Here is a 25,023-nt window from a genome sequence, read left to right as displayed (position 1 = left end):
GGCAGAAAAGCTTTTGTATTCTGTATTCAGCCGCTTCCTTATTTAATGTTGGGAGGTAGCATACCTGTGACTCTGCTCAGTGCTTGTCATCCTAACAAACCAAGCGCCGACCTTCTCTAAAAACTGTGCGTAGTGTCCGTCAGCAGATGAATGGACAAACAATGCGATCCATACATACAATAGAATATTTATTCAGCCTTAAAACAGAAGGAAATCCTGACACATGATACCCCCTGGATAAACCTCGAGAACATTGTGCTAAGTGAAATAAGCCAGACTCAAGAAGACAAATATCGTATGATTCCACTTATATGAGGTCCCTAGAAGAGGATGATTTATAGGGACAGAAAGTAAAATGATGGTGGCTGGGGGTTTGGGGAAATGGGGAGCTGTTTAAGGGAAATAGTGTTTCAGTTGTGCCAGATTAAAAAAATTCTGGAGATTGGTTGTATAATAATGGGACTATACTTAACACTCACTGAATAATACTCTTAAGAATGGTAAGATGGTGTATTTTACAGTTTGTATGTTTTACTACGATTAAAACCAGTACATAGTAGGAACACAGTAATAGTTTGTTAAATGAAGAAGAGGAGAAAATCCTTGTCTTTCGTGACTGCCGCTCCCAGGATGGGTTGGGGACAAGCTGCTTTATTACCCAAAATGGAGAAGCGATAATAGTATTGAAGCACAAAATTAAAAAGCGAGACCGGGACCCTCTTGGGATGGCTGTCCTTTCCACCCTGCAATTTAAAGCCCAGCTCAGTGCCCACCCATCTGAGCACATTCACGTAAACACACGGAGGTCATCTTAGAGTTCCTCATTGGAAATGGAATTTCTTCTTAAGTGGGCCCTGGGAATGAATGGTAGAATTATAGCACTGGTGGCTTTAGGAAAGAAAAATGATGCTGTATTCTAGACATTCCGTGTCTTGATGCTGGTGAACCTTTTGATGCAGCAGAACCAGGTGCACTGACTGCTATCCCCCCCCCCCCCCCCCCCCCCCGGCCTGTCCCTGGGGAATGAGATCCGTCTGGAGTGAGGCTCCGGGATATGGTGGAAGTGTCTCCAATGCAAGAGTTGATAAACTCAACGAAACTGAGATGGCCATGCAAAATGTTGTGGGTTCTACCTCTGGCTCAGTCCCTTCTTGTGTAGTTTGGGGCCAACTCCTTCACCCCCTCTGTGCCTCATTTGTGAGAAGTGGTGATAACATCTGGCTGACTTATTACTGGGTTGTTGTGAGGACCCAGTGAAAAGTAGGGAAGGCAGAGTGCTGTGTCCTATGGAAATGACTCTATGCTCTAGGATAAATACCTATCTTGATCAACTGGTACCCATTTGTGAAAATAAAGATCAAGTTGCTGATGGATTTTTGCAATCTGCCACTGACTTCCAGCATAGAAATGCTAGCCACTATCCTTAACTCGATTTTTAAATACTAAAGTTAACTTTCAAGTTTAGAGAAGATAGAGTATTCCTTAAGGCAAAGTTTAAAAGTAGATCCAGGGAGAACGATAAAGAAAACAAGGGTGCATGTGTGAGCACAGGCACACAATCTTTGTTCAGGTGCATTTGCCTTAAATTGGGAGGGGTGGGGGAGGGCTGCTTCACATGCAATTCCCAGGTCATGTCACGAGGGGGAGCCCAAAGCAACCAGAAACTGCTCTGAGCATCATCCCGTCTTTGTAAACAACTTCATCGGGAAGGACAGATGAAAAGGAATTTGGAGGACAGGAGACAGCTGTGGTGGAAATTAAGCTCGGTGATGTTAAAGAATTTGTCTTAAGTCAGGAGGAAGAAGCACAATGCAGATCACCCTGCCAGAACAGAAGTATGCTGACCTGAGTTAGGTGTTTGCCACAAGTTTTTTTTTTTTGTTTTTTTTTTAAATAAGAACTCCTGAGGTAGGTCCTGTGATCCCTATTTAACAAATGGTGACTGAACTTCAGGGGGTTACCTGATTTATTTAAGATGTCCTAGTTAGTGAGTTGAAGCGATATTCTGAACGCTGGTCCTTGTTGGGGGGCGGTTACCACATAATGTTCTTTTCATATTTAATGTCTCCTGGATTAAACCTCAACCTAACAAGGCCATGTTCACACTGTCTATATTTTTAAAGAAACTGGTGGAGAAACAGTGGCTTGAGAGTGGCCCTTTTTTCTGTTTCTGTCTCAGCCGCTGCTGCCTTCTTATGGCCTCATCATCTTTTGTCCAGTTTCCTCCCCCAACTTTACTCAAATAATTCAGATAGTAACGACGTTGCCACTTGAGGTCAGAGTCTCCCTTTCCAACAGAGAGAGCAATCTGCAAATTCCATGTGCCTGGTGGAGCTAGTGAGTTACAACATCTATATAAGTTACATCTGTATCTGTCTGCATTGATGTGCTATCAGAGTTTACAAAGTGACCGCCCAGAGCCTCTCTAGTTTTGGTCTCCAGGTGACCCCTGCTCTCTCCAGGGGGCTGCTTCTGCGCATTGGAATCCCACATGGATTTAGTAAGTGGCTAGTATAGATTAAAGAGAGGGTGTTTCCGTGTTCTTTCCCTAGTCTTTGTCAAAACGAGCTTGGACCCCCAATTCTATGTTCGACCCTCAGTCCTGTAACGGGAAGATGCAGAGAGCCATAGAGTTTTACCTCTCAGGAGACATGGACTGGGGATACTCCCCAGCTTTAGGGAGGGCAGTCTGGTGGGGTTGTTTTTTTTTTTTTTTTTTTTTTTGTGCATCATTCCTGATGTTGCTCTGAAATGCATTTATTTCTGTAATTTGGGTTTTCCTGTCAGGAGATACCAGTGTCTGCCAGGTGGGCTTCATGGCTCTTGTCCCACCTGCTCTGTGATTCTGTGTGTTTTTAATGCTGTGCCTGGCCTAGCCAACTTTTCGTTTGCCACAGGGGCCCTTCCCCGGAGATAACTGAATACACACAAAAACAGTACTAGGCAGCATATACTTAGAACCACAAGAAGAGAAAGTTAAATTTTTATTAAGGTTCAGAGGCAGAAGAGCATGGCTTTTTTTTTTTTTTTTTTTTTTTGAGGAGGGACAATTGGTCAGTGAGTCAGATAAAGAACAAACTTTACAAAGTAGATACATGTGAGTGGAGTGTTGAAAAATGGGTAGTATCTTCATGGGTAGAGAGGGAAGAGGCTAGTGAGATTTATCGTATAAAAAAGGGCCAGTGGAGGGGAAATCTAGCACACGTTCACAGACCGATGTTGAGGGTGTGTGCTGTGTGGTCATTTATTTAGAAGAAGGTTGATGGGTACTCCAAGCTGAGGGGTGGAGACATTAAGATAGATAAATCATGGGCTCTAACTGTGAGAAATGGTTTACTGGTAACTTGGATTACACATGTGCTGTGGTAGAACACAGGGAGAAACAATTATTTCAGGAAACCAGAAGCATCTTTAGGGAGAAGATGACTTTGGGGGTCATCCTGGGGATAACCACAGACCAAGGCCTCAGAGTATATGGTTAAGGAATAGGAGAGATGAATGCAAGATGCAAGTCCAGGGACATATTATTAAGGACCTATTTCCAGGATTTTGGCTTGTGCCCAGTTGATAATGGGGATGTCTTGAAGATTTTAAAACAGTGGAGTGACAGGCTTGTGCATTAGAAGTGCATATCTGGTGTCTTGGTGGAACAGTGGCCTTCTGAATGGGTCCAGGGGTCAACAGATGGAACAGTGAGATGGGGGAAGAAAATATTAGAACTTGTATTTATGTTAATTTTTAAAAAATTAAGAATGACCCTGGTGCCCTTGTTTGGAACTTTACATAGTAACCGAGGCCTCCTGAGGGAAGAACAGGAATACCCCTATTAGAGGGAGTGTGGCGGCTACATTTGTGCATTTGCTTTCAGCATGTTGTAAGGTGTGTTACCATCATTGTTATTACTTATTATCCCAAGGTAGGCCATTTATGTTGTGTGCCCAATTATGTGGATTGCTGGGTTCTCTCTTAACAGAACTCATTTTCACAAAATGGCAAATCCTTACCAAGTTGTCTGCAAAGAGGCTTGAAGATAATGCTAAAGATTACAAACATGCCGAATGTAAGAAAATGGCAGCAGAGAGGTCTCTCGTACTCTCAGTATAAGCTTTTGGTCACCCACATTATAAGGAGGCGAAAAACAGTGCCATTCATTATGACAAGAAGTTAGCTAAAAAAGCCAGATATATCAAAGACATTGTTTTGAATTATGGAATTATTTGAATTACAACCACTACTGTCAATGAGGAACCCTGCCTACCATACATACTGTAAAGTCTAAGTGATACTGTGCCTTCATGAGCTTTTTTAAATTTAATTTTATTATGTTAATCACCATACATTACATCATTAGTTTTTGATGTAGTGTTCCATGATTCACTGTTTGTGTACAACACCCAGTGCTCCATTCAATACGTGCCCTCTTTAATACCCATCACCAGTCTAACCCATCCCCCCATCCCCCCTCCCCTCTAGAACCCTAGTATGAGCTATCTATCTTTTCCAGGTATGCTAGCCAACGAAACCAAGAATTAAACTCATCAGACCTTTGAATCTCAGAGTCCTAAAATGTTAAACCAAAATTTTAAGAAGTTATTTAATGCCATTATTTTAATGAAGCATAAATGTACCATTATAAACAGAATAAAATTTAGTTACTTAAAATAATTGTATATTGGGTTGCCTGGCTGGCTCAGTTGTTAGAGCATGTGACTTTTAATGTCAGAGTTGTGAGTTTGAGCCCCACACTGGGTATAGAGATTACTTAAAAAGTGAAAAACTGATGATGTAATGTATGGTGGTTAACATAACATAATAAAATAAAATTTAAAAACAAAAGTGAAAGCTTAAAAAATTTTTAAAAAATAATTGTATATTTCATTTTTAGTTCAACCTGATTATATTCTATGTGCATGTTTTATAACACACAGACCATATTAGTTGGCAATAATATGAGATTCCTATAAAATATACTGGGGATGCTTTTTAATGTTAAGGGAGCATCTTTTAGAGAAGTTTGAAAATATGTAAAGAGGGTGCCCTGGCAGTTGGATGGTGATGGAGAGAAAAGCCAGAGGGTGTCCCCAAGGTCCAGACAAGAGATGCTCAGGGTCTGGATTAGGGCAGCAGCAGGTCAAATCAAAGGGATTCATTTTGAGGATCTTGGTCCCAAGATGAAACCACTGGACTTACTCAGGTGGATACTTATGAGCCTGTTCAGTGACCACCTGGTTCTTCACCGTTGTTTCCTCTGGTTGATCTGAGTGGAGTGACTGCAGTTTAAGGCTGTGGTGGGGAGGAGCCATGACTGAGGAGGACATGCTGAGCCATTCAAGACTTAGAGAGACTACCGAGTCAGCATGAGCACCACCCCCCATTAAATAACAACACAACCCCCGTGTGTAGCCGCATTTATGAACTACTCAGAAACACAAATACAGACCCTGAAACAAACTATTAAAATCTTTTGATTTTTTTTTTTTTCAGGGGAGGAAGGAACAGTGGTGCCCGGGACATGTGGAGTTGGGCAAGCGCCCATGCACACCCTTTGGGCGGCACACCCTTACCTCCGGGGCGATATAGTCGGGGGTGCCGCAGAAAGTGTTTGTCTTGGCATCTCCTAACATGTTCTCCTTGCACATTCCAAAGTCCGCTATTTTGATATGTCCATCTTTGTCTAACAGGATATTATCTAGCTTCAGGTCTCTGAAACACAAAAGCAAAGCAAAATCTCACCTTAATACATTTTTTGCTAAAATAGAATTGCCGCATGAGGGGGAGTCACTTGTCCCATCACAGCCTGAGAGCATCATGAGTGCATGCATGCTTTGCTGGTCCTCCTCTTCCCTTCCAACCCCGTTCTTCAATCTATGGCTCTGCTCTTGGGCTCACTGCCTTCTCCTTGGTGTTTCCTCCTTGACTAGCATCTCGTGTTTGGGACTTCACCTGGCCCTTCTTGGCCCAGGTCAGCTTTCTCAGGCCTGACTCTGACAGACTTTTGTATCCCCCATGCCCAGGGAAGAACTTGGTGCGTCTCCAGAGCTATGTATGGATGGCTGCGTGGGGGGTGAGATGGGTAATGTGTTCTCTCTCCAGGTTAGCATCCTTCAGTTTTAAGGTGCCTTCAAGAAACAATACTGGGATGTAAGGAGTGAGCTAGCGATGAAATGCCACCAGGGGTTTGTGCTTGGGGATGTGTCTGACATAGGGTGGTATTTAATACTACATGTCTACTTGTGTACAAGATAGTGGTGTAGATAGCACTGACTTTTTAAGGGAATGACTGGTTTCTGATTCCTTTTTCTGATTGACCAAGGAGTGCAGCTCAATATAATAATATAGGAAAGACATGGACCTGAGGTTCTTTATCCCAGTATCTTTCTTCCATGGCAAGGGAAGAAAAGCCTGAAAAACATACTCGCTTTATGTGATTTTCCAAGTATTGTTTCTTTGTGGATGAATTATACTGCACCTAATTCCATGACTGATTGAGGAAGGCTGCTCCTAACTAAGAATAATTCTAGAACCAGAATCCATCTGATGCCAAAAACCATGTCAATAACTTCCTCTTTCCTTAGAGAACCAGTATCCTTGTAGAGCACCCATTCCAATTTTTTAGGTAATGTGACTGATAAGATTAAAAAAATATAAATCAAATTATGCCTCCCTGTGATTGTATTAGATTGCTATTATTATGCATGATACTCTGAATATTTGGAAAGTGACCTCAAGTTTTGTCTTCTTTCCTTCACCGAGGTCAAGAATTTTGTTCCTCATATGGCCTGATTTTCAGATGCTTCAGCATTCTGGCCCCTGTCCTCCAAATAGCTTGAATTTATCAATTTCCTTCTTAAAATTTGGGCTGAGACTGGAACCAGTATCCTCCAAATGTATAATCGCATTGTGTCAATGATGGTGGCATTGCTAGCTTCTGTCCTGACCCCCTTCACCTTCCCTGCTGCAGCCTAGCGGTTGCCCCGCTAGGTCCTGACACTCGGTCACAGTAGCAGTTAACAGTGAGCCTACCGTAAACTAAAACCTCCAGGTGTCTTTCCATTATGGCAGCTTCTTCTCACTCTGTACCCGTGAAATTGATGTTTTAAAGATCACCCAAGTGCTACACTTGACATCACTTGCTTTAAACTTTTTTTAAATTGTTAGCAGCTTATGAATTCTAGTTTGTTATAGAACATCTAGGTTTCTTTTCCTTTACATCTTCTGCCCTTGGATTTCTGAACTTCCTGAAACCTAAGTTTAGAATGTGTGGCTGGTGGTGGCTACCATGGTCTTCCTTATTAGCAAAGGTGACTAGGGAGAAAATAGGAACAACTGTCGGTTTACTCTTCTCTGTACCTCCTCATAGACAATTCGCTCAGCATTCCCTTCTCAAAGATTCTGCTCCCAAAGGGCCCTGCAAGTAGCCCTGTTTCCTCCACCTTAGGTGACTGGACTCCCTTGGATCATTCAGGTTTTCTCTTTGGGGATATTGGGGCTGTGAGAAGGCAGCACTAATCTGTATCGGTTAGGTGTCTGGTACTTAGGACTGCTGATGGATGTCCTCTAGCATGGCCTTAGAGGAACAGAAGACCAGTTCGTGAGAGGAGAAAAATGAAGTGGCTAGGTCAAGAAGAGAGACAGAGCCTGTGTAAACCCAAAGAGAGACAGTGATGAGAGAGAAGCTACTTTGGTTTCTGACGGTTCTGTGTTTTCAATTCCAGTTTCTCAAGGAGGCTGATACTTCACTTAAGCAAAAGTTTGAGTGGTCTTCAATATTCATATTAGCCTAAAGTTCCCATCACTCTTGCTTTGCTTCTCATTAAACGGTGAGCTTCATGAGGGTGGAAATGTGTATTGTTTGCTGTTTGCTCTACTGTGACAGCTCTGACAGGAGGGTAGACTGTACGGAGCATTCAATAAATTTTTGCTGAATGAACTGTCACCCACCAGGGATTGGCTCACCACCAGCAATTATGAGTTGCAATGAAGTCCTGAGTAACTGTTCCCTTCCACTGCCTTCTCTACCTTCTGCTAGAGTATATCAGAGAGAGTGAGCATGGAATGCAACTGTGTTTTGGTGGAGTGACCCTATTAGCAGATGTCCCTAGAGTTGACCTCTTCCATCTGAGCCAGCTTGGTCCACAATCTCCATAAACCAGGGCATCACAGACTGTTCCTGTCTGGCTGGGTGCCTGGGGAATCTCCAGGACATGTAAATATGTATCTCACGTTCATACCTGTATTGGTTCTGTTTCTCTCTCATCCTAACTCAAATGCTGTCACACTTTCACTAATATGGCTGTCCAACATGGCTGTCTTTCCTTAGGTCTTCTGCCTTCCTATTCCTTAATTTTAATTAAGTACACTTTCATTGTGATTTATGAATTCCAATAAATCCAAGTACAGCTCATATTTTACTCCTCATGCTAAAATTGGAGGTTCATTTTCTAATCTGCACTCTACACAATATTACTATCATTTTGGGTTTCTGCTATACAGAACATATTTGCATCACTTAAAGCCGTGTACACATGTTCCTAGAAATTTGGCTGAAGGATGGTTTGGGGGTCATCACTAGAGAGCCAGATATCAAGCTGCAGTGCTATCCATAGATCCTGAGGATAATGAACATTGTATCTAATATTCCTCTTGGATTTTCTTGCTCTCAGATGCATTTCATCATTTGATTCTCCCAAGAGCCCTTTGATCTGGAATTACTATTTTTATTCACATTTTTCTGATTGAAAGAAAGACTCTTAAGCGTTGTAGAGTTTATCCCAGACCATACAGTCAGTGGGCTAGGATGCAAACCCAGGCCTTCTCTTCTATATCCTCTAAACCAAACTTATGTAGTCTTTCTCATTGAACTGAACTTGCTAAGATCCAGTCTTCTGTGATTACAAGGGTGCATTTTAATCAATCCTAAAAATAAATATTCTCTGGACCTCAGGCTAGGAAAACGAGCATCATGTTTGATTTTCATTCCACCCTCTAAGGTGAACCAGGTGTTAGGGGTTGGGAGAGAAAAGGTCACTGATGTTTTGAGAGATTAAGTTAGAATGGGAAAGATCTAGAAGTCTACCATGCAGAGTCAGACCTCCATGAGGGTAAGGAATGAGGGCAGAGGAGGGCTAACTGGAAATGCCACAGTACCCAAAGATCAGCGTGTTCACAGGTCCATCAGCTATTTACTCCTCACATATCCCTTACAGAACACCAGCTCAGCCAAGCTACATCCCTTCTAAGCCTCCAGTGACTTATCTGGAAAATGGGTACAATGATACCTGCCTTGCTTATCCCACAGGATCTTTGTGAGCATTGAAGGAGGTGATCCATCCAAACACAAAAAAAGCATTTGTAAATGGCTTCAAATACAGGGGTTGGGCCAGTGCTATCACTGATAAGATATTATTTTAAGGTGCCTTTCAGTTCTAGTAGTTTGGAGATTCTAGATTCTTATCTTTCTGTGTCTGCATATTTTCCAGCTTCTCATTTTTACATTTAACCCAAACCATGGCTGAGACATCTTTTAAGATGTCACTACTTTTGTAACACCAGCAAATGGTAAAGGATGATGTTGGCACCTGCTTCTCTACTTCTCTCAGCCTCAATACTTGGGACTGCTTAGCCTCAGCCTTTCCAATAAAACTGGGACCCATTTGTGTCATGTTCCTTGCTTGACCTGCTTCTGTTTCTGTGCCTTTTCTGGAATCACTTCTTCCATTTGCAAAGGCTCTCCTCCTCTAAAAAAAAAAATATATATATATGTATATATCTCCCCTTTCTGATAGGAATTTTTTTTGGCAAACCCTCCCCTAGTTCTGAGGACACCATTTTTCTTCCTGTTGATACTTTTAATTAGAATCTTATTCACTTGGACTTTTTTTTTTTTTAGATTGTCTTTTCGTGTACTTACACTTTATCTCCAAAAAATATAAAATAAAAACCCAGGAAGTGAACTTCATTAGGTATCCAGGGATTGATACTTGAGTAGTTTTTTATGCATTGCAATGTTTAATGAAGGGCTGCACACTCTGGGGTTGGTCCGTCTACATCACCAGCTGTAGTGGGTTGAATGGTGGCCCCCAAAAGATAAGTTCATATCCTAACCCCTAGAACCTTGTGAATGAGACCTTCTTTGGGAAAAGGGTCTTTGCAGATGTAATTAAGTTAAGGATCTTGGAATGAGATCATCTTGGATTATCCAGGTGGCCAAGTATCCTCCTAAGAGATATACAGGGAAGACAGAAGAGGTGCAGGGAGACAAGAACGCTATGGGGAGACAGAGGCGGACAGGAAGGATGCCACCTAAAAGCCAAGAAGCTCCTGAGCCACCAGATCCCAGAAGGGGCAAGGAAGCATTCTCCTCGAGAGCCTTGGGAAATAGGATGGCCCTGCCATCAGCTTGATTTTGGACCTCTGGACTCCAGAACTGTGAAGGAATAAACTTCTGTTGGTTTAAGCCATCAAGTTTGTGGTAATTCTATAGCAACACTTCAAAACTAATATACCTCTTTTGTGAACAAACCCAGAAATCATAAACCCAGGTGGTCAGAAGAAGGAAATTAATAGAATCCCCATAATTCAGTTGCCAAATGGACAGTTTAGGTCAGTAAAGTTACACATGGGGAGTTGAATGGTTTTTAATGCAAGCCAGTCTCATTCTTGTGTACTTGCTAAATGACCTTTCCTTAGCTTTAATTATTTGATGGTGTCTTTCAAACATTCTCTATAACTTCAGTGAATATGATACTAAATAAACCCAGTATTCTCTCTTATTGGTGCATAAAAAGCCATAGAAAACATCATTTCTCATACATGGACATAGGAAGGGCCCTCAACTGGGTACAATTTGTGATGTTAAAGACAATTAAGGACTATGGGTCTTTTTGTTCTGAGTGTCAATATATATGATGAAATGCTAGAGAAAAGCATTGTGCTGTGGAGAAACAGACTGCACTGGGGCATGTGGGATTTTCTCTCAAGAGGTTCCTTTGAGCTCTAGGACCTCTCTCTCTTTCCAATCTTATTTTTTTTCTCCCTCCTTCCCATCCATCCATCCTACACAAGCTACTGAGGGCCCCAGCGCAGGTATATTTTATGTATATTGCGGGCATTACAGATTTAAAGAGGAAAAAAAAAAAACCAACCCATAGATTCTGGTAAGGGTTTTCAATGTTCTGATGGGTATTTTTTTCAATTTCCTGGAGATAAAGAAATTATATAAAACAGCTTTTTAATATATTATTTTGTAGATAGACCAAAAAAATCCACCATATATCCAAAGGCTGCCAGAGAGATTGCTTAAGAAGAATGACTTGCAAACTTCCTCTAAGACTCTGTTCTGTGACTCTAAATAGGGCAACTCTCCTGTGACTGTGCCCTCTGGGAAAGGAGGGGTTTCTCAAAGTGAATTTTAAGCCTACCCTGTCAGCATCTCAATATTGACCATCTCTGATGGAATGCTTTTGCGTTGTATTATACACAGTTTGCTGCCTTCAACACTCAGTGTGGAGCATCATTTAACCTTTCTTTTCTTGAGGTATAGTTGACATACAATATTATATTTTCCAGGTGTACAACATAGTGATTTAACAATTATATACCTTATGCTGTGCTCACCACAAGTGTAGTCATGATGTCACCATACACCACTTTCACAAGATTGTTGACTATATTCCCCATGCTGTAATTTTTTTTAACCCTGGTGATTTATTTACTTTTGTACCTCTCAATCTCCATTTATTTCGCCTCTCCCCACCCCCCCCAACTGCCCTATCCTCTGGCAACCAGCAGTTTGTTCTCTGTATTTAAGAATCTGTTAGTGTTTATGAATCTGTTTGTTTTTTTAGATTCAACATATAAGTGAATTCATATGGTATTTGTCTTTTTATGTCTGACTCATTTCACTTAGCATAATACCCTCTGGATCCATTTCTGATACTTCATTACTAGTATATAGAAATGCAGCAGGTTCTATATATTGTATCCTGCAACTTTACTGAATTCATTTATTCTAATAGTTTTTTTTAATAGTTTTTTTTTCTGGAATCTTCAGGGTTTTCTATATTTAATATCATGTCCTCTGCAAATGAGTTTTACTTCCTTTTTTACCAATATGGATGTCTTTCTGTTTCTTTTTCCTGTCTGATTCCAATACTATGTTGAATAAAAGTGGCATGAATGGACATTCTTGTCTTGTTCCTGATCTTAGAAGAAAGGCTCTCAGTTTTTCACCACTGCATATAAGGTTACCTGTGGGTTTGTCATATATGGCCTCCATTATGTTGATGTGTGGTGATCCCTCTAAACCCATCTTGAGAGTTTTTATCATGAAAGGATGTTGAATTTAGTCAAATGCTTTTACTACATCTGTTGAGATGATCATATTTTTATTTTTCATTTTGTTAACATGGTGTATTCACATTGATTAGCAGGTATTTAACCATCCTTGCATCCCTAGAATAAATCCTATTCGATCATGGTGAATGACCCTTTTAATGTATTGAATTTGATTTTTTTTTTTTGATTACTGATTCAATTTTGTTACTAGTAATCAGTTCAGATTTTCTCTTTCTTGATTCAGTCTTAGAAGATTGTATATTTGTAGGAATTTATCCATTTATTCTAGGTTGTCCCAATTTGTTGACATATAATTTTTTTTTTGTAGTCCCTTATAACCCTATATATTTCTGTGGTGTCAATTGTAACTTCTCTTTCATTTCTGATATTATTTATTTGGGGTCCTCGCTCTCTTTGTGATTACTATGACAAAAGGTTTGCCAATTTTATCTTTTCAAAGATCTACCTCTCAGATTCACTGATCTTTTTTTTTTTAGTCTCTATTTCATTCATTTTTGCTCTGAACTTTATTATTTCCTTTTTTCTATAAATTTGGGCTTTGTTTATTCTTCTTTTTCTTGTTCTGTTTGGTTTAAGTTTAGATTGTTTATTTGAGAGACTTTTCTTATTTCTTGAGGTAGGCCTGTATCCTTATAAATTTCTCTAACAGCTTTTCCTGTGTCCCAAAGATTTTGAACCACTGTGTTTCCAGGTTCATTTGTCTCTAGGTATATTTGATTTCTTCATATACCCATTGGCTGTTTAGTAGCATGTTGTTTAGCCTCTACCTGTCTGTGGTTTTTCCAGTTATTTTCTTTTCTTCTGAGTTCTAGTTTCATATTGCTGTGGTTGGAAAAGATGCTTTGATATGATTTCACTATTCTTAAATTTATTGAGACTTGTTTTGTGGCCTAACCCATGATCTATCCTGGAAAATGTTCCATGTGCACTTGAAAAGAACATTTATACTGTTTTCAGATAGAATACTCTGTATATATCTGCTCAGTTCATGTGGTCTAATGTACTTAAAGCCACTGTTTCCTTATTGATTTTCTGCCTGGATGTTCTGTCCATTGATATAAGCAGGGTATTAAAGTCCCCTACTATTATTGCATTATTGTTAATTTCTCCCTTTATGTCTGTCAATATTTGCTTCCTATGTTAGGTGCTCCTGTGTTGGATACATATTTACAATTGTTATGTCCTTTTATTGGATCAATCCTTTTATGATTATGTAATGCTTGCCTTTCTCTCTTGTTACAGGCTTTGTTTTAAACTTGATTTTGTCTGATATAATATCACTACAGGTTTTTTTTCTTCTATTCGCATGGATTATCTTTTTCCATACCTTTACTTTCTATGTGTCTTTATATCTGAAGTGAGTCTCTGGTAGGCAGCATATAATTGGGTCTTGTTCTTTATTCAGTCATCTATGTCTTTTGACCGGAGCATTTAGTCTGTCTACATTTAATGTAATTATTGATAGGTATGTACTTATTGCTATTTTGTTAATTGTTTTCTGGTTGTTTTGTAGTTCTCTGTTCTTCTTGCTCTCCTTCCTTATGATTGATGACTTCCTTTAGTGTTATGTTTGGGTTCCTTTCTCTTTATTTTTTGTTATAAATGTGGTTACCATGAGGTTTATATAATACCATCCTAAGTACAGAGCAGTGTATATTAAGTTGATGGTCACTTAAGTTCAAACATACTACATTCTTAGTCCTCCCCTCCACATTCTATATTTATCATGTTCTATTTTACATACATTTTTATATAGTGAATCCATTAATTTTTGTACATGTGATTGATTTTACATTTTAACCTTCATACTAGGTTTACAAGTGATTTGCACTGTTTGCTTTTACCAGTGATTTTTTTTTTCCTTTCATAATTTTCTTCAAGGCCCTTCTTTTCTGCTTAAAGAAGTCCCTTTAACATTTCTTGTAAGGCTGGTTTGGTGGTGATGAACTCTTTTAACTTTTGTCTGGGAAATTCTTTATGTCTTCTTCAATTCTGAATGATAACCTAGCTGGGTAGAGTATTCTTGATTATAATTTTCTTCCTTTCAGTACTTTGAATATATCATGCCTCCTTGCCTTCAGAGTATCTGCCTTATGGGGTTTCACTTAAACATAACTAGTTGTTTTTCTCTTGCCTCTTTAAAGATTTTCTTTATCTTTAATTTCTTACACTTTAATTATTTTGTGTCTTGGTGTGGACCTCTTGAGTTCATTTTATTTTGGACTCTGTGCTTCCTGAACCTGGATGTCTATTTCCTTCCCTAGGTTAGGGAAATTTTCAGCTATTATTTCTTCAAATATAGTTTTCTGCCCCTTTTTCTCTTTTTCTTTCTCTTCTAATACAAATGTTAGTATACCTGATGTTGTCACAGAGGTCCCTTAACCTATGCTAATTTTTAAAAAAGATTTATTTATTTATTTATTTTAGAGAGAGAGCAAGTGGGGGAAGGGGCAGAGGGAGAGAATCTTCAAGCAGACTACCTGCTGAGCACAGAGCCCAGTGTGGGGCTCGGTCTCACAACCCATAAGATCATGACCTGAGCTGAAACCAGAGTTGGATGTTTAACTGACTGAGCCACCCAGGGACCCCCATGCTAATTTTTAAAATTCTCTTTTCTTTTTGCTGTTCAGCTTCGGTGCTTTCTATACCCTGTTTTCCAGATGCTGATCTGTTCTTCTGCATCCTCTAATCTAGTATTGATGCCCTCTAGTGTAATTTTCATTTCTGCTATTGCATTCTTTATTTGATTCATTCTTTTTTTGTATTTTCTGTTTGTTGAATTCTCACTGAGTTCATCCACTTTTCTCTCAAGTCTGGTGGGCATCTTTATGACCATTTCTTTGAACTCTTTGTCAGGTAAATTGCTATCTCTATTTTATTTAGTTCTTTTTCTGAAGTTTTGTCTTGTTTTTGAGCTTGGAGCATATTCTTCTGTCTCCTCACTTTGACTTTTTCTGTTTATTTCTATGAATTAGGTGAAAAAGGTATCTCCCCAAGTCTTAAAGGAATGACTTTGTGTAGGAATGTCCTCTTTATAGACTGTGTATGCCTGGGGTGCTCTGTGCAGGGGGCTTCTTGGAGGGATGGCTGGAGCTGAAGCAAGTGCAGACTAAGGGGTCTTGGGGCATTCTGCACTAGGGCTGCCCCAACAGGATGGCTGGAGCTAAAGTGGGTGCAGCCTGGGGGTTCCTGGGACACTCCACACTGAGGCTGTCCTGGTAGGGTAGCTGGAGCTGGCTGGGGAGGGGACAGCATGCTACACATAGGGAGTGTCCTGGGAGGATGGCTGGAGCTGAAGTGAACATAGGCTGGTATGTCCGAGGGCAACTTACATCAGTTTGCTCTGGTGGGAGGGCTGGAGCTGGGGTGGGCATGGGCTAGGGGTGTCCTAGGGTGCTTTACATTTGTGCTGTCTTGGCTAAATGGCTGGAGCCATTGTGGGTGCTGTTTCGAAGTGTCCTAATATGTGCCGTACTAGAGCAGCCCTAGTGAGATGGCTGGAGGTGGGGCAGGCATGGGTGGGGGGCTGCCTTAGGGGGATGGATGGAGCTGGTGTAGGCTGACACCCTGGGGCTCATGGAAGCAGCAACTTGACTAGAGTGCCTAGACTCTGCTCCTACCTGCACTATCAAAGCCAGCACCTCTGATCTCAGGGAGAGTTCCAGCAGTTCCCCCCACTGTTTGGTGGACATTCTAGGATTAGCAAATGGGTTTCCTTCACTTAGAGTCTAGTTGCCCTTTAAGCCACTGTGCCTCCAGGTGGGCAAGTCTCCTCAGAGCCATCCCTCCCCCTGCAGTTGGTAGTGTTGGGGGCAGGGCTCCCATCATTACTGTGCCTCTATACTTTGCTGAGAAGCTGTCTAGTTGGCTGTTGGTTCTTCAGGAGGAATTGCTCCTCTATATGTTGGAGTAGATTTGTATGTCCATGGGAGGAGGTGAGTTTAGGGTTTTCCTATGCTGCCATCTTGGACCCCCTCTTACCACTGAACCTTACTGATGACTCCGGGTCAGTGTTATGAACACTTGCCACAGAAGAGCACATAATCCCACTCTCCCAGAGCCTTTTAGTTGTCTCACATCTTCCCTTTATGTCAGATTCAACACGCCCCTCTCACTGTGCTTGCTGGGCCAGCCTCCAGCGGCTCAGCCAGCCTCCTGTCTAGCTCTTTGTTTTTTAAGTTTTATTTTCTCCCTTAATCTGCAGTGAGTCAGAAACCAGAAAACTAAGCTTTTGATGATTTCTATGTTAAATAAGTGTCAAACTATATTTTGAGAAAAGAGGTAAGGAGATTAAAGTGTAATAGCTTTCCTCTAAGAAGGATGTGAAAAGATGGTGTATGATAGAGACATTTTGGATGGACATGCACTCATGAAGGAGGGTACACGTGGCTTTCTATGCACTTCTATCAGGTATAGGCAGATAGATTTCCACAGTTGCGTTTGAGCGTTCAAGGAAGAGTGCCCCCCTCCTTCCCTACCCAAGAGAACATTCAATGAGCATTTCAAGTTGGCCCATGCAAAAACAAGAGATATGAAGGAGGCAGAGAGTGAAAGCCATGATAAGATGCCAAAGAGAAAGCAGGGTAATGGAAGGAGATGAGAAAAGTGGAAGTGAGAAGGAGAATAACTGTAAAGACCAGAATAAAGAACAAAATGAGGTCAGAACCTTAGTGCTTTTGAGACTGGAGTTCCTGACTTGATTATCATCACCATGGGCATGGAACTTCCTGCCACAAAAGTACCCTGGCCATTTCACATCACTACAGTGATTCAATTAGTTGGACAGGGAAATCCAGATATCTCAGTAGGTGTTTCCAAAGAGTAAACTTTACCTGTACACAATTCCTTTGGAATGAAGAAACTGCAGACCAAGAATGATTTCAGCAGCATAGAACCTGAGGGAAGGAAAATCAAAGTTGAATATGGATGCATTAACGGAACAAAAGAAAAGCCCCATTTTATATAGTGAGTATTCTGTGCAAGTACTGTCCTCAGTGTATACACACTACTTTTGTACATAATTTTGTTTAGTCCTAACAAAAGGGAGAAATCACCCATTCCATATGTGCAGCCCCAGCCCTGAGAGGATGAAACAAAGCAGGTACCTTAAGTTAGTCTTAGCTGCGCTAGCGCTAATTATTATACCTTAAGCTATAAGGTTCAAACTGTCATTTCTTTTTGCTAATAAAACACCCATGGACATTAAATGTAATAGTGTAAGTAGTACAGGAAAATGATTTTCCCTTTTATTTTAAACTCTGCTTGGTGCCCTTAGACCTGCATGCAGGGTCATTCCACATAGACCTGAGTTGTTTATGGGCAAGAAATGCAGCCCGAGAGGCAGAGGAAAGGCTACTGGAAGATGGGAGTGAGATGCTGCTCTCCATCTCCAGTGACGACAAGCACCTGGGAGGCCTTGAGAGCACGGCAGACAGTGTCTGTGATGGCTTTCAAGCCTTCCAGAGGTAGTGAGGAAGGCAGACTTAGAATCCTTTAGCATGAAAACTGCCTGATGATTTCTCTGCTGCAGAAATCCCATAAAATTATCTCTGGGCACTTTGCTGATGGTTCCTGGAGGTGATGAGCTTAGTGGTATGCTAGCCACTGGCTTTGACAAAAAGCCATTTCAGCCAGAGGTTTCTGTAGAGGCTGGTGGGACCAGTTCATCTTGCAGCCCAGCTCAGCCTAAACCACTCAAATTGTTCATTAGGGGTGAGTGAAAGATTACTGAGCACCAGGCAAAGAAAGCTAGTGTGTACCCATATATATATATTTTAAAGATTTTATTTATTTATTTGAGACAGTGAGAATGAGAGACAGAGAGCATGAGAGGGAGGAGGGTCAGAGGGAGAAGCAGACTCCCTGCCGAGCAGGGAGCCCGATGCGGGACTCGATCCCGGGACTGATGACCTGAGCCGAAGGCAGTCGCTTAACCAACTGAGCCACCTAGGTGCCCTGTACCCATATTTTTAAGTGAGCCTTATGGCACAGTTTTCTTTTTTTTCTGAATGTCAGAGTTGTTTTATTATTGAGGAGACAGGGCCCACGGGAGGAAGAGTACCAGGGGGTTCTGTGGGACTCAGCAGCATTCCCACCTGGTAAATGCAGCCTGCCCGATTCCACTTGATGCCAAAGAAGGTGAAGATTTATTCTCAAGGAGTAAATGCTCTTCTGGTTTCCTAATACTCATGTCCCTGGAGCCAGATGCTTTATACCTTCAACATTGAGCTCCCCATTAGGTTAAAGCCTTAGTTAAAAGTTAAAGTTTCATCCCCATGACCACTTTTAAGATCTGTGTTTCATCTGACTACTTCTTTTCAAAGTGCAAATACTTGCTCCTGTGTTTAGATTCTTTAGAAGCGTGATGAATCGGGGCAGTTTCTTAAGAAACTAAGTTGTTGATATCAAAACACAAAGAAATGAAATAAAACGGACTCTGGTTTAAGCTTCACAAACTGGGAACATAGTTACCTTGTTTGATATGTCCCTCAGGGGTTACCCTGACCTGGGATTGTGGCATGCTGAGGAAATGGGAAAAATGCCACATGGGAGAAATATTCTGCCGGTATCGTAGGTACTCGGTACCTGACAAAAACGGGGGGAAAATCCCCAAACCCATTAGAGAGCTCTTACGTTGCTCTGGAAAGGTCAAACTTGTGGCAGCTTTGGATGTGGTACATTAAGTCTCCTCCGTTGAGATACTCCATCACAAAAAAGAGGTTTTCCTAGAGAAAAACAAAAGAATTCCAAATTTCAGCTTTTTTAAAAAATAAGAAAACAAGGACTCCTTTTTAAATGGATTTAGTTTATTTCAGGGGGACCAATTCTGTCTTGATCCCTTATAAAAAGACTGTCACAATAATTTAGCTGATGTATAGCATTTCTGAACACCAAGAAGCTTAGGGCATATGGGAGGTGTATGGGTAACGTTTGCTGGGATAGTTGCAGGGTATGATTCAGCAGATGGGGCACAGCCTGAGGAAGTGTCCAACTGGACTTGCCCACCCAACAGTGGGATGGTGTTGGGCACTTAGTGGATGCTGATTGTATACCTACTGAAATTGATAGTGTGTAGGATGGTAAAGAGAATACAGTTTGGGGCTCCAATTCCAGGTGCAGGGCTTGGAAGCATGCATTCAACACTTGTAAGCAGTTCTGAACATACTCTATGGGTATGGCACTGTGGCAGGAGTGACAGTGGGGATGTGCGTTCCTGCCTCATCCATCAGAGATGATGAAACACAGTCCTGCCTTCAGGAACCTTATAGTCTTATTTCTTTCCAGTCCTGATTTCACTCGTTTTGAGCCACAAGTGATGAACCAGCACATTGTTCATAACAGAAGACCCATGCATGTTACTAGAGCGGGCCCCCTTGAATGGCAGCCATCAAACGCAAGGCTGAGTGGTCTTCAGGTTGTGGTGAGAGTATCAGAAGTGGCTACAATTGAGCCTGAATTCCTCCTCCTATGTGAGACCATACTTCTTCAATAAGTACATTTATGGCATTTTGAGCATCTCGATTCTGAGAGTCCTCATGAACCACAGAATTAGTCATCCTTAAAGTGTGAAGACATTTAACATGTCTGTGCATGAATTTGCACCTGAAAGCCTCACTTGGGTGATTTTTTAACAGAATTAACCTTTGAGTTTTGATGTGAGACTAACCAAGGCCCTGGGGCATACAAGGTGATGGTGTTCTGGTCTGACAGTAACATACACGGCCTGCCATTTCTACTGGGAAACCGAATATTGTGGCTATTATCTCAATAGTTCAGGTAAAGGTAAGTGTTGTCCTGTTTTTTTCTAAAGTTGACCCCTGATCTAATTTACTGGTTCCGTATATCTTTAACTGGAGCCCTTTCCCTTATGGACAGGCCAAAATTCTCTGCTGATAGAAGTCCTACCTTAACATTGCTATTTCACACGTAACTTGAGATTAATCATTTGTCCAATCTGCAAACATCTGCTTTGTCAATAGCACATCTTTCCTTTACCTCTTATTCTTGTAAGTACTGTATGGACAGCTTCTAACTACCTTTTAACATAAAACTATGATGGCCTGTATGCACACGGTGGTGGAATCGCCTAAATGCTCAGAAGAATGAAAGATATAAAAACTTAAAGTAAGGCCATTTATAACAGTGCTCAGACAAAAGGATCCTCTTAAGAGTTAGGAAGCTTACAAATTCTTATAAAAGTTGAAAATTTGGAATTTGTATATTGGCAGCTAGGACTAGAGGCAAGAGGCCAACCCTAACTTCTACACAACTGTGGGCATAGTGGTCCCATCAGTTCTTAGGCTTGAATCAGTTCTGCACCTAGCTGTGAAGGACTGGGGCTTAAATCTGTGTTTACTCCCTTGGGCATTCCAAGAAGACCACACTACCATAGAGATTATTAATTAAATAGTAATGGAGATTTATAGCACCTTGGATGCCACGCTTAATCCTACTAAAAGATTTTATCTCTACAATAAATCTTTTAAAACCATCTATTCTTTTTTTTAATAAACAGTAAATCTTTATTTATTTAGGTGAAAACCTTGAGGGAGGCCAGTTAGCAAAAATCCCAAATTTATACATATAGTTAATAAAGTAAGCATGTATTCCTTTTAAGCAATTTCTGTAAGTTGCTTAGATTTAAATCCTATGAATTTCAGAATCAGGATTTAAAAAATTTTTTTTATTAACATATGTATTATTTGTTTCAGGGGTACAGGTCTGATTCATCAGTCTTACATAATTCACAGCACTCACCACAGTACATACCCTCCCCAGTGTCCATCACCCAGCCACCCCATCCCTCCCAACCCCCTCCACTCCAGCAACCCTCAGTTTGTTTCCTGAGATTAAGAGTCTCTTATGGTTTGTCTCCCTCTCTGGTTTCATCTTGTTTCATTTTCCCCTCCCTTCCCCTATGATCCTCTGTCTTGTATCTCAAATTCCTCATATCAGTGACATCATTTGATACTTATCTTTCTCTGACTTATTTCGCTTAGCATAATACCCTCTAGTTCCATCCACGTCATTGCAAATGTCAAGATTTCATTTTTTTGATGGTGCATAATATTCCATTGTATATATATAAGAAGTGGGGTTTATTCCTGGGCTGCAAGGTTGGTTCAACATCCTCAAATCAATCAATGTGATACCATACATTAATAAAAGAAAGCACAGGAACCATATGATCCTCTCAATAGATGCAGAAAAAGCATTTGACAAAGTACAGCAACCTTTCTTGATTAAAACTCTTCACAGTGTAGGGATAGAGGGTACATACCTCAATATCATAAAAGCTATCTATGAATAACCCACAGTAAATATCATATTCAATGGGGAAAAACTGAGCTTTTCTCCTAAGGTCAGGAACATGGCAGGGATGTCCACTATCACCACTGCTATTCAACATAGTACTAGAAGTCCTAGCCACAGCAATCAGACAACAAAAAGAAATAAAAGGCATCCGAATTGGCAAAAAAGAAGTGAAACTCTCTTTCTGCAGATGATATGATACTTTATGTGGAAAACCCAAAAGACTCCACCCCAAAACTGCTAGAACTCATACAGGAATTCAGTAAAGTAGCAGGATATAAAATCAATGCACAGAAATCTGTTGCATCTCTATACACCAACAACAAGGCAGAAGAAAGAGAAATTAAGGAGTCGATCCCATTTACAATTGCATCCAAAACAATAAGATACCTAGGAATAAATCTAACCAAAGAGGTAAAGGATCTGTACTCAGAAAACTATAGAATACTCATGAAAGAAATTGAGGAAGACATAAAGAAATGGAAAAATGTTCCATGCTCGTGGATTGGAAGAATAAATATTGTGAAAATATTTATGCTACCTAGAGCAATCTACACATTTAATGCAATCCCTATCAAAATACCATCAACTTTTTTCAAAGAAATGGAACAAATAATCCTAAAATTTGTATGGAACCAGAAAAGACCCCGAATAGCAAGAGGAATGTTGAAAAAGAAAAGCAAAGCTGGCAGCATCACAATTCCGGACTTCCAGCTCTATTACAAAGCTGTCATCATCAAGACAGTATGGTACTGGCACAAAAACAGACACACAGATCAATGGAACAGAATAGAGAGCCCAGAAATGGACCCTCAACTCTATGGTCAACTAATCTTCGACAAAGCAGGAAAGAATGTCCAGTGGAAAAAAGACAGTCTCTTCAACAAACGGTGTTGGGAAGATTGGACAGCCACATGCAGAAGAATGAAACTGGACCATTTCCTTACACCACACACAAAAATAGACTCCAAATGGTTGACAGACCTAAATGTGAGACAGGAGTCCATCAAAATCCTAAAGGAGAACACAGGCAGCAACCTCTTCGACCTCAGCCGCAGCAACTTCTTCCTAGAAACATCGCCAAAGGCAAGGGAAGCAAGGGCAAAAATGAACTATTGGGACTTCATCAAGATAAAAAGCTTTTGAACAGCAAAGGAAACAGTCAACAAAACCAAAAGACAACTGACAGAATGGGAGAAGATACTTGCAAATGACGTATCAGATAAAGGGCTAGTATCCAAAATCTATAAAAAACTTAGCAAACTCAACACCCAAAGAACAAAGAATCCATTCAAGAAATGAGCAGAAGACATGAACAGACACTTCTGCAAAGAAGACCTCCAAATGGCCAACAGACACATGAAAAAGTGCTCAATATTGCTCAGCATCAGGGAAATCCAAATCAAAACCTCAATGAGATACCATCTCACACCAGTCAGAATGGCTAAAATTAACAAGTCAGGAAATGACAGATGTTGGCGAGGATGCGGAGAAAGGGGAACCCTCCTACACTGTTGGTGGGAATGCAAGCTGGTGCAGCCACTCTGGAAAACAGTATGGCTGTTTTAACTCAAAAAGTTAAAAACAATCTCTTCTAATTCTCATCTTTATGTTAAGCCAGGGGCACTGAAAAAAGCCAATTGATCATCTTTGGTTATTTATGATGGCATTTTGCTTCAGTTGAAGTGCTTGGTTTGGGTAACTACCAGCTAAAATGTGGGCTGCTTATAGGGGATAAGGGAAGTCCATGCCTGGAGGTCCAGCTTGGGTGGGCAGGATGGGAGAAACCTGTTATCCTGTTAGAAGGTGCTGTTCTTTTCTAGAGGGTTCTAGAAACTGGAAGTCTCAGGAATCTATTCATCCAGGGAACTGTTGGGTCTACTCTGGGCCCAATGAGATGGCTCTGTGATGAAATAAGAATAAATATATACACATACACACCATGCAGTCCTAGGGTTTGGGTTCCAAGGATCACATTTTGAAGGATGGATAAATCTTTTAAAAGTTGAATCCCAAGTCCCAGTCATAAAAAGTAAATGCAACTATAATAGACTCAGACTTGGCTGAAATAGGAGTGCTCAGAGCTGAAGGTGACCTGCCACTGACCTGGAACCCTGCAGGACCACTCTCAAAAAGAAAAGTCTGCCCACTGAAAGGACTCCACATTGGCTCAGGTAGAACTAAACCCAGAAGGACAAGACTCAGTGTAATGGTCAAGACCAGGGGCTTTGCCCTTACTGAGAGCTGAGTTCATACTTCCTCTATTGTGACCTTGGAGAAGTTAACCTCTCCTAAGCCTCATCTTCTTTATTTATTTGCAAAATGGAGGAATAATATTCCCACCTCATAGGGTTGTCATGAGTATTACATGAGATGATACATGCAGAGAGCTGGTTCACGGTTAGCACTCAGCAAGGACTTGATAATTGGTAGCTGTTGTCATAGGAAACAATGTAAAAGCCAGTCAAAAAACCCCAGCAGATCAGAAGAACTGAATAAATGGAGAGAGATTCCATGTTCATAAATAGGAATACAAGATTATCAAGATGTCAGTTCTTTCCAACTTTACCTATAGTTTTAGTGAAATCCCAATCAAAATCCCAGTGCGTTATTCTGTGGATATCTACAAACTGATTCTAAAGTTTACACAGAGAGGCAAAAGACCCCAAATTGCCAAAAACTTTTCGAAAGAGAAGAACAAGGTTGGAGAACTGACACTACTCATCTCCAAGACTTACCATAAAGCTACAGTAATCAAGACAGTGTGGTATTGGCAAAAGAATAGACAAATAGGTCAGTGAAACAGAACAGAGTCCAGAAATAGACCCACACAAATATAGTCAACTGATCTTTGAAAAATAAGCAAAAGCAATACAATGGAGCAAAGACAGTCTCTTCAAGAAACAGTGTTGGACATCTATATAAGAAATTCCACATTATTAATTTCCATTATGTCTTATAGGAAGAATTCACATGATGTCAATAACCAAACAACAGCAGATACTTCTCAGAAAAAGGACCCGAACAGTCCTGTGGCTCTTGAAACAAAGAGGAAAGCAGAGGGCTAGGTCTCATCCAATGGTGTCCTATGTGTTCTGGTCACGAGCTGAGAGAAAAACGCAAAGCAAGCTAGTGAGGAGGGACGTGGGCTTGTGAATCACACACACTAGTGTGGAACTCTCTTAATACAGGGTAATACATTAACTGATGCACATGTTTCTTTTGCAGAGTGAGAACTGAAGCTGTGAGGGTGTTGGGGGATGGGGTACTCCAATCTGCCTGGTCTTAGACTTTGTCAGCAGCTCCCAGCACAGCATCCATGGGAGTACAAATTCTTGTCTCTGCCATCACTGA

At 40.8% G+C, this 25,023-nt stretch overlaps 1 protein-coding gene across 2 annotated transcripts in view; it reads right to left on the bottom strand.

The window, feature by feature from the left end:
* Positions 1 to 25,023, bottom strand: part of PRKCQ (protein kinase C theta) — a 122,407-nt gene that overhangs the window by 11,618 nt on the left and 85,766 nt on the right. For both annotated transcript variants that reach the window (XM_021696707.1, XM_021696708.2), the window contains exons 12-14: positions 18,991 to 19,082; positions 17,190 to 17,252; positions 5,565 to 5,703 (exon numbers count right to left, since the gene is read on the bottom strand). In XM_021696707.1, the coding sequence (XP_021552382.1) occupies positions 5,565 to 5,703; positions 17,190 to 17,252; positions 18,991 to 19,082 (294 nt within the window). The remainder of the gene's footprint in view (positions 1 to 5,564; positions 5,704 to 17,189; positions 17,253 to 18,990; positions 19,083 to 25,023) is intronic.

Source organism: Neomonachus schauinslandi, chromosome 5 (assembly GCF_002201575.2).
Source record: "Neomonachus schauinslandi chromosome 5, ASM220157v2, whole genome shotgun sequence".
NCBI lineage: Eukaryota > Metazoa > Chordata > Mammalia > Carnivora > Phocidae > Neomonachus > Neomonachus schauinslandi.
The sequence above is the reverse complement of the archived record's forward strand: the minus strand, read 5'-3'. Positions and strand labels throughout refer to the sequence as shown.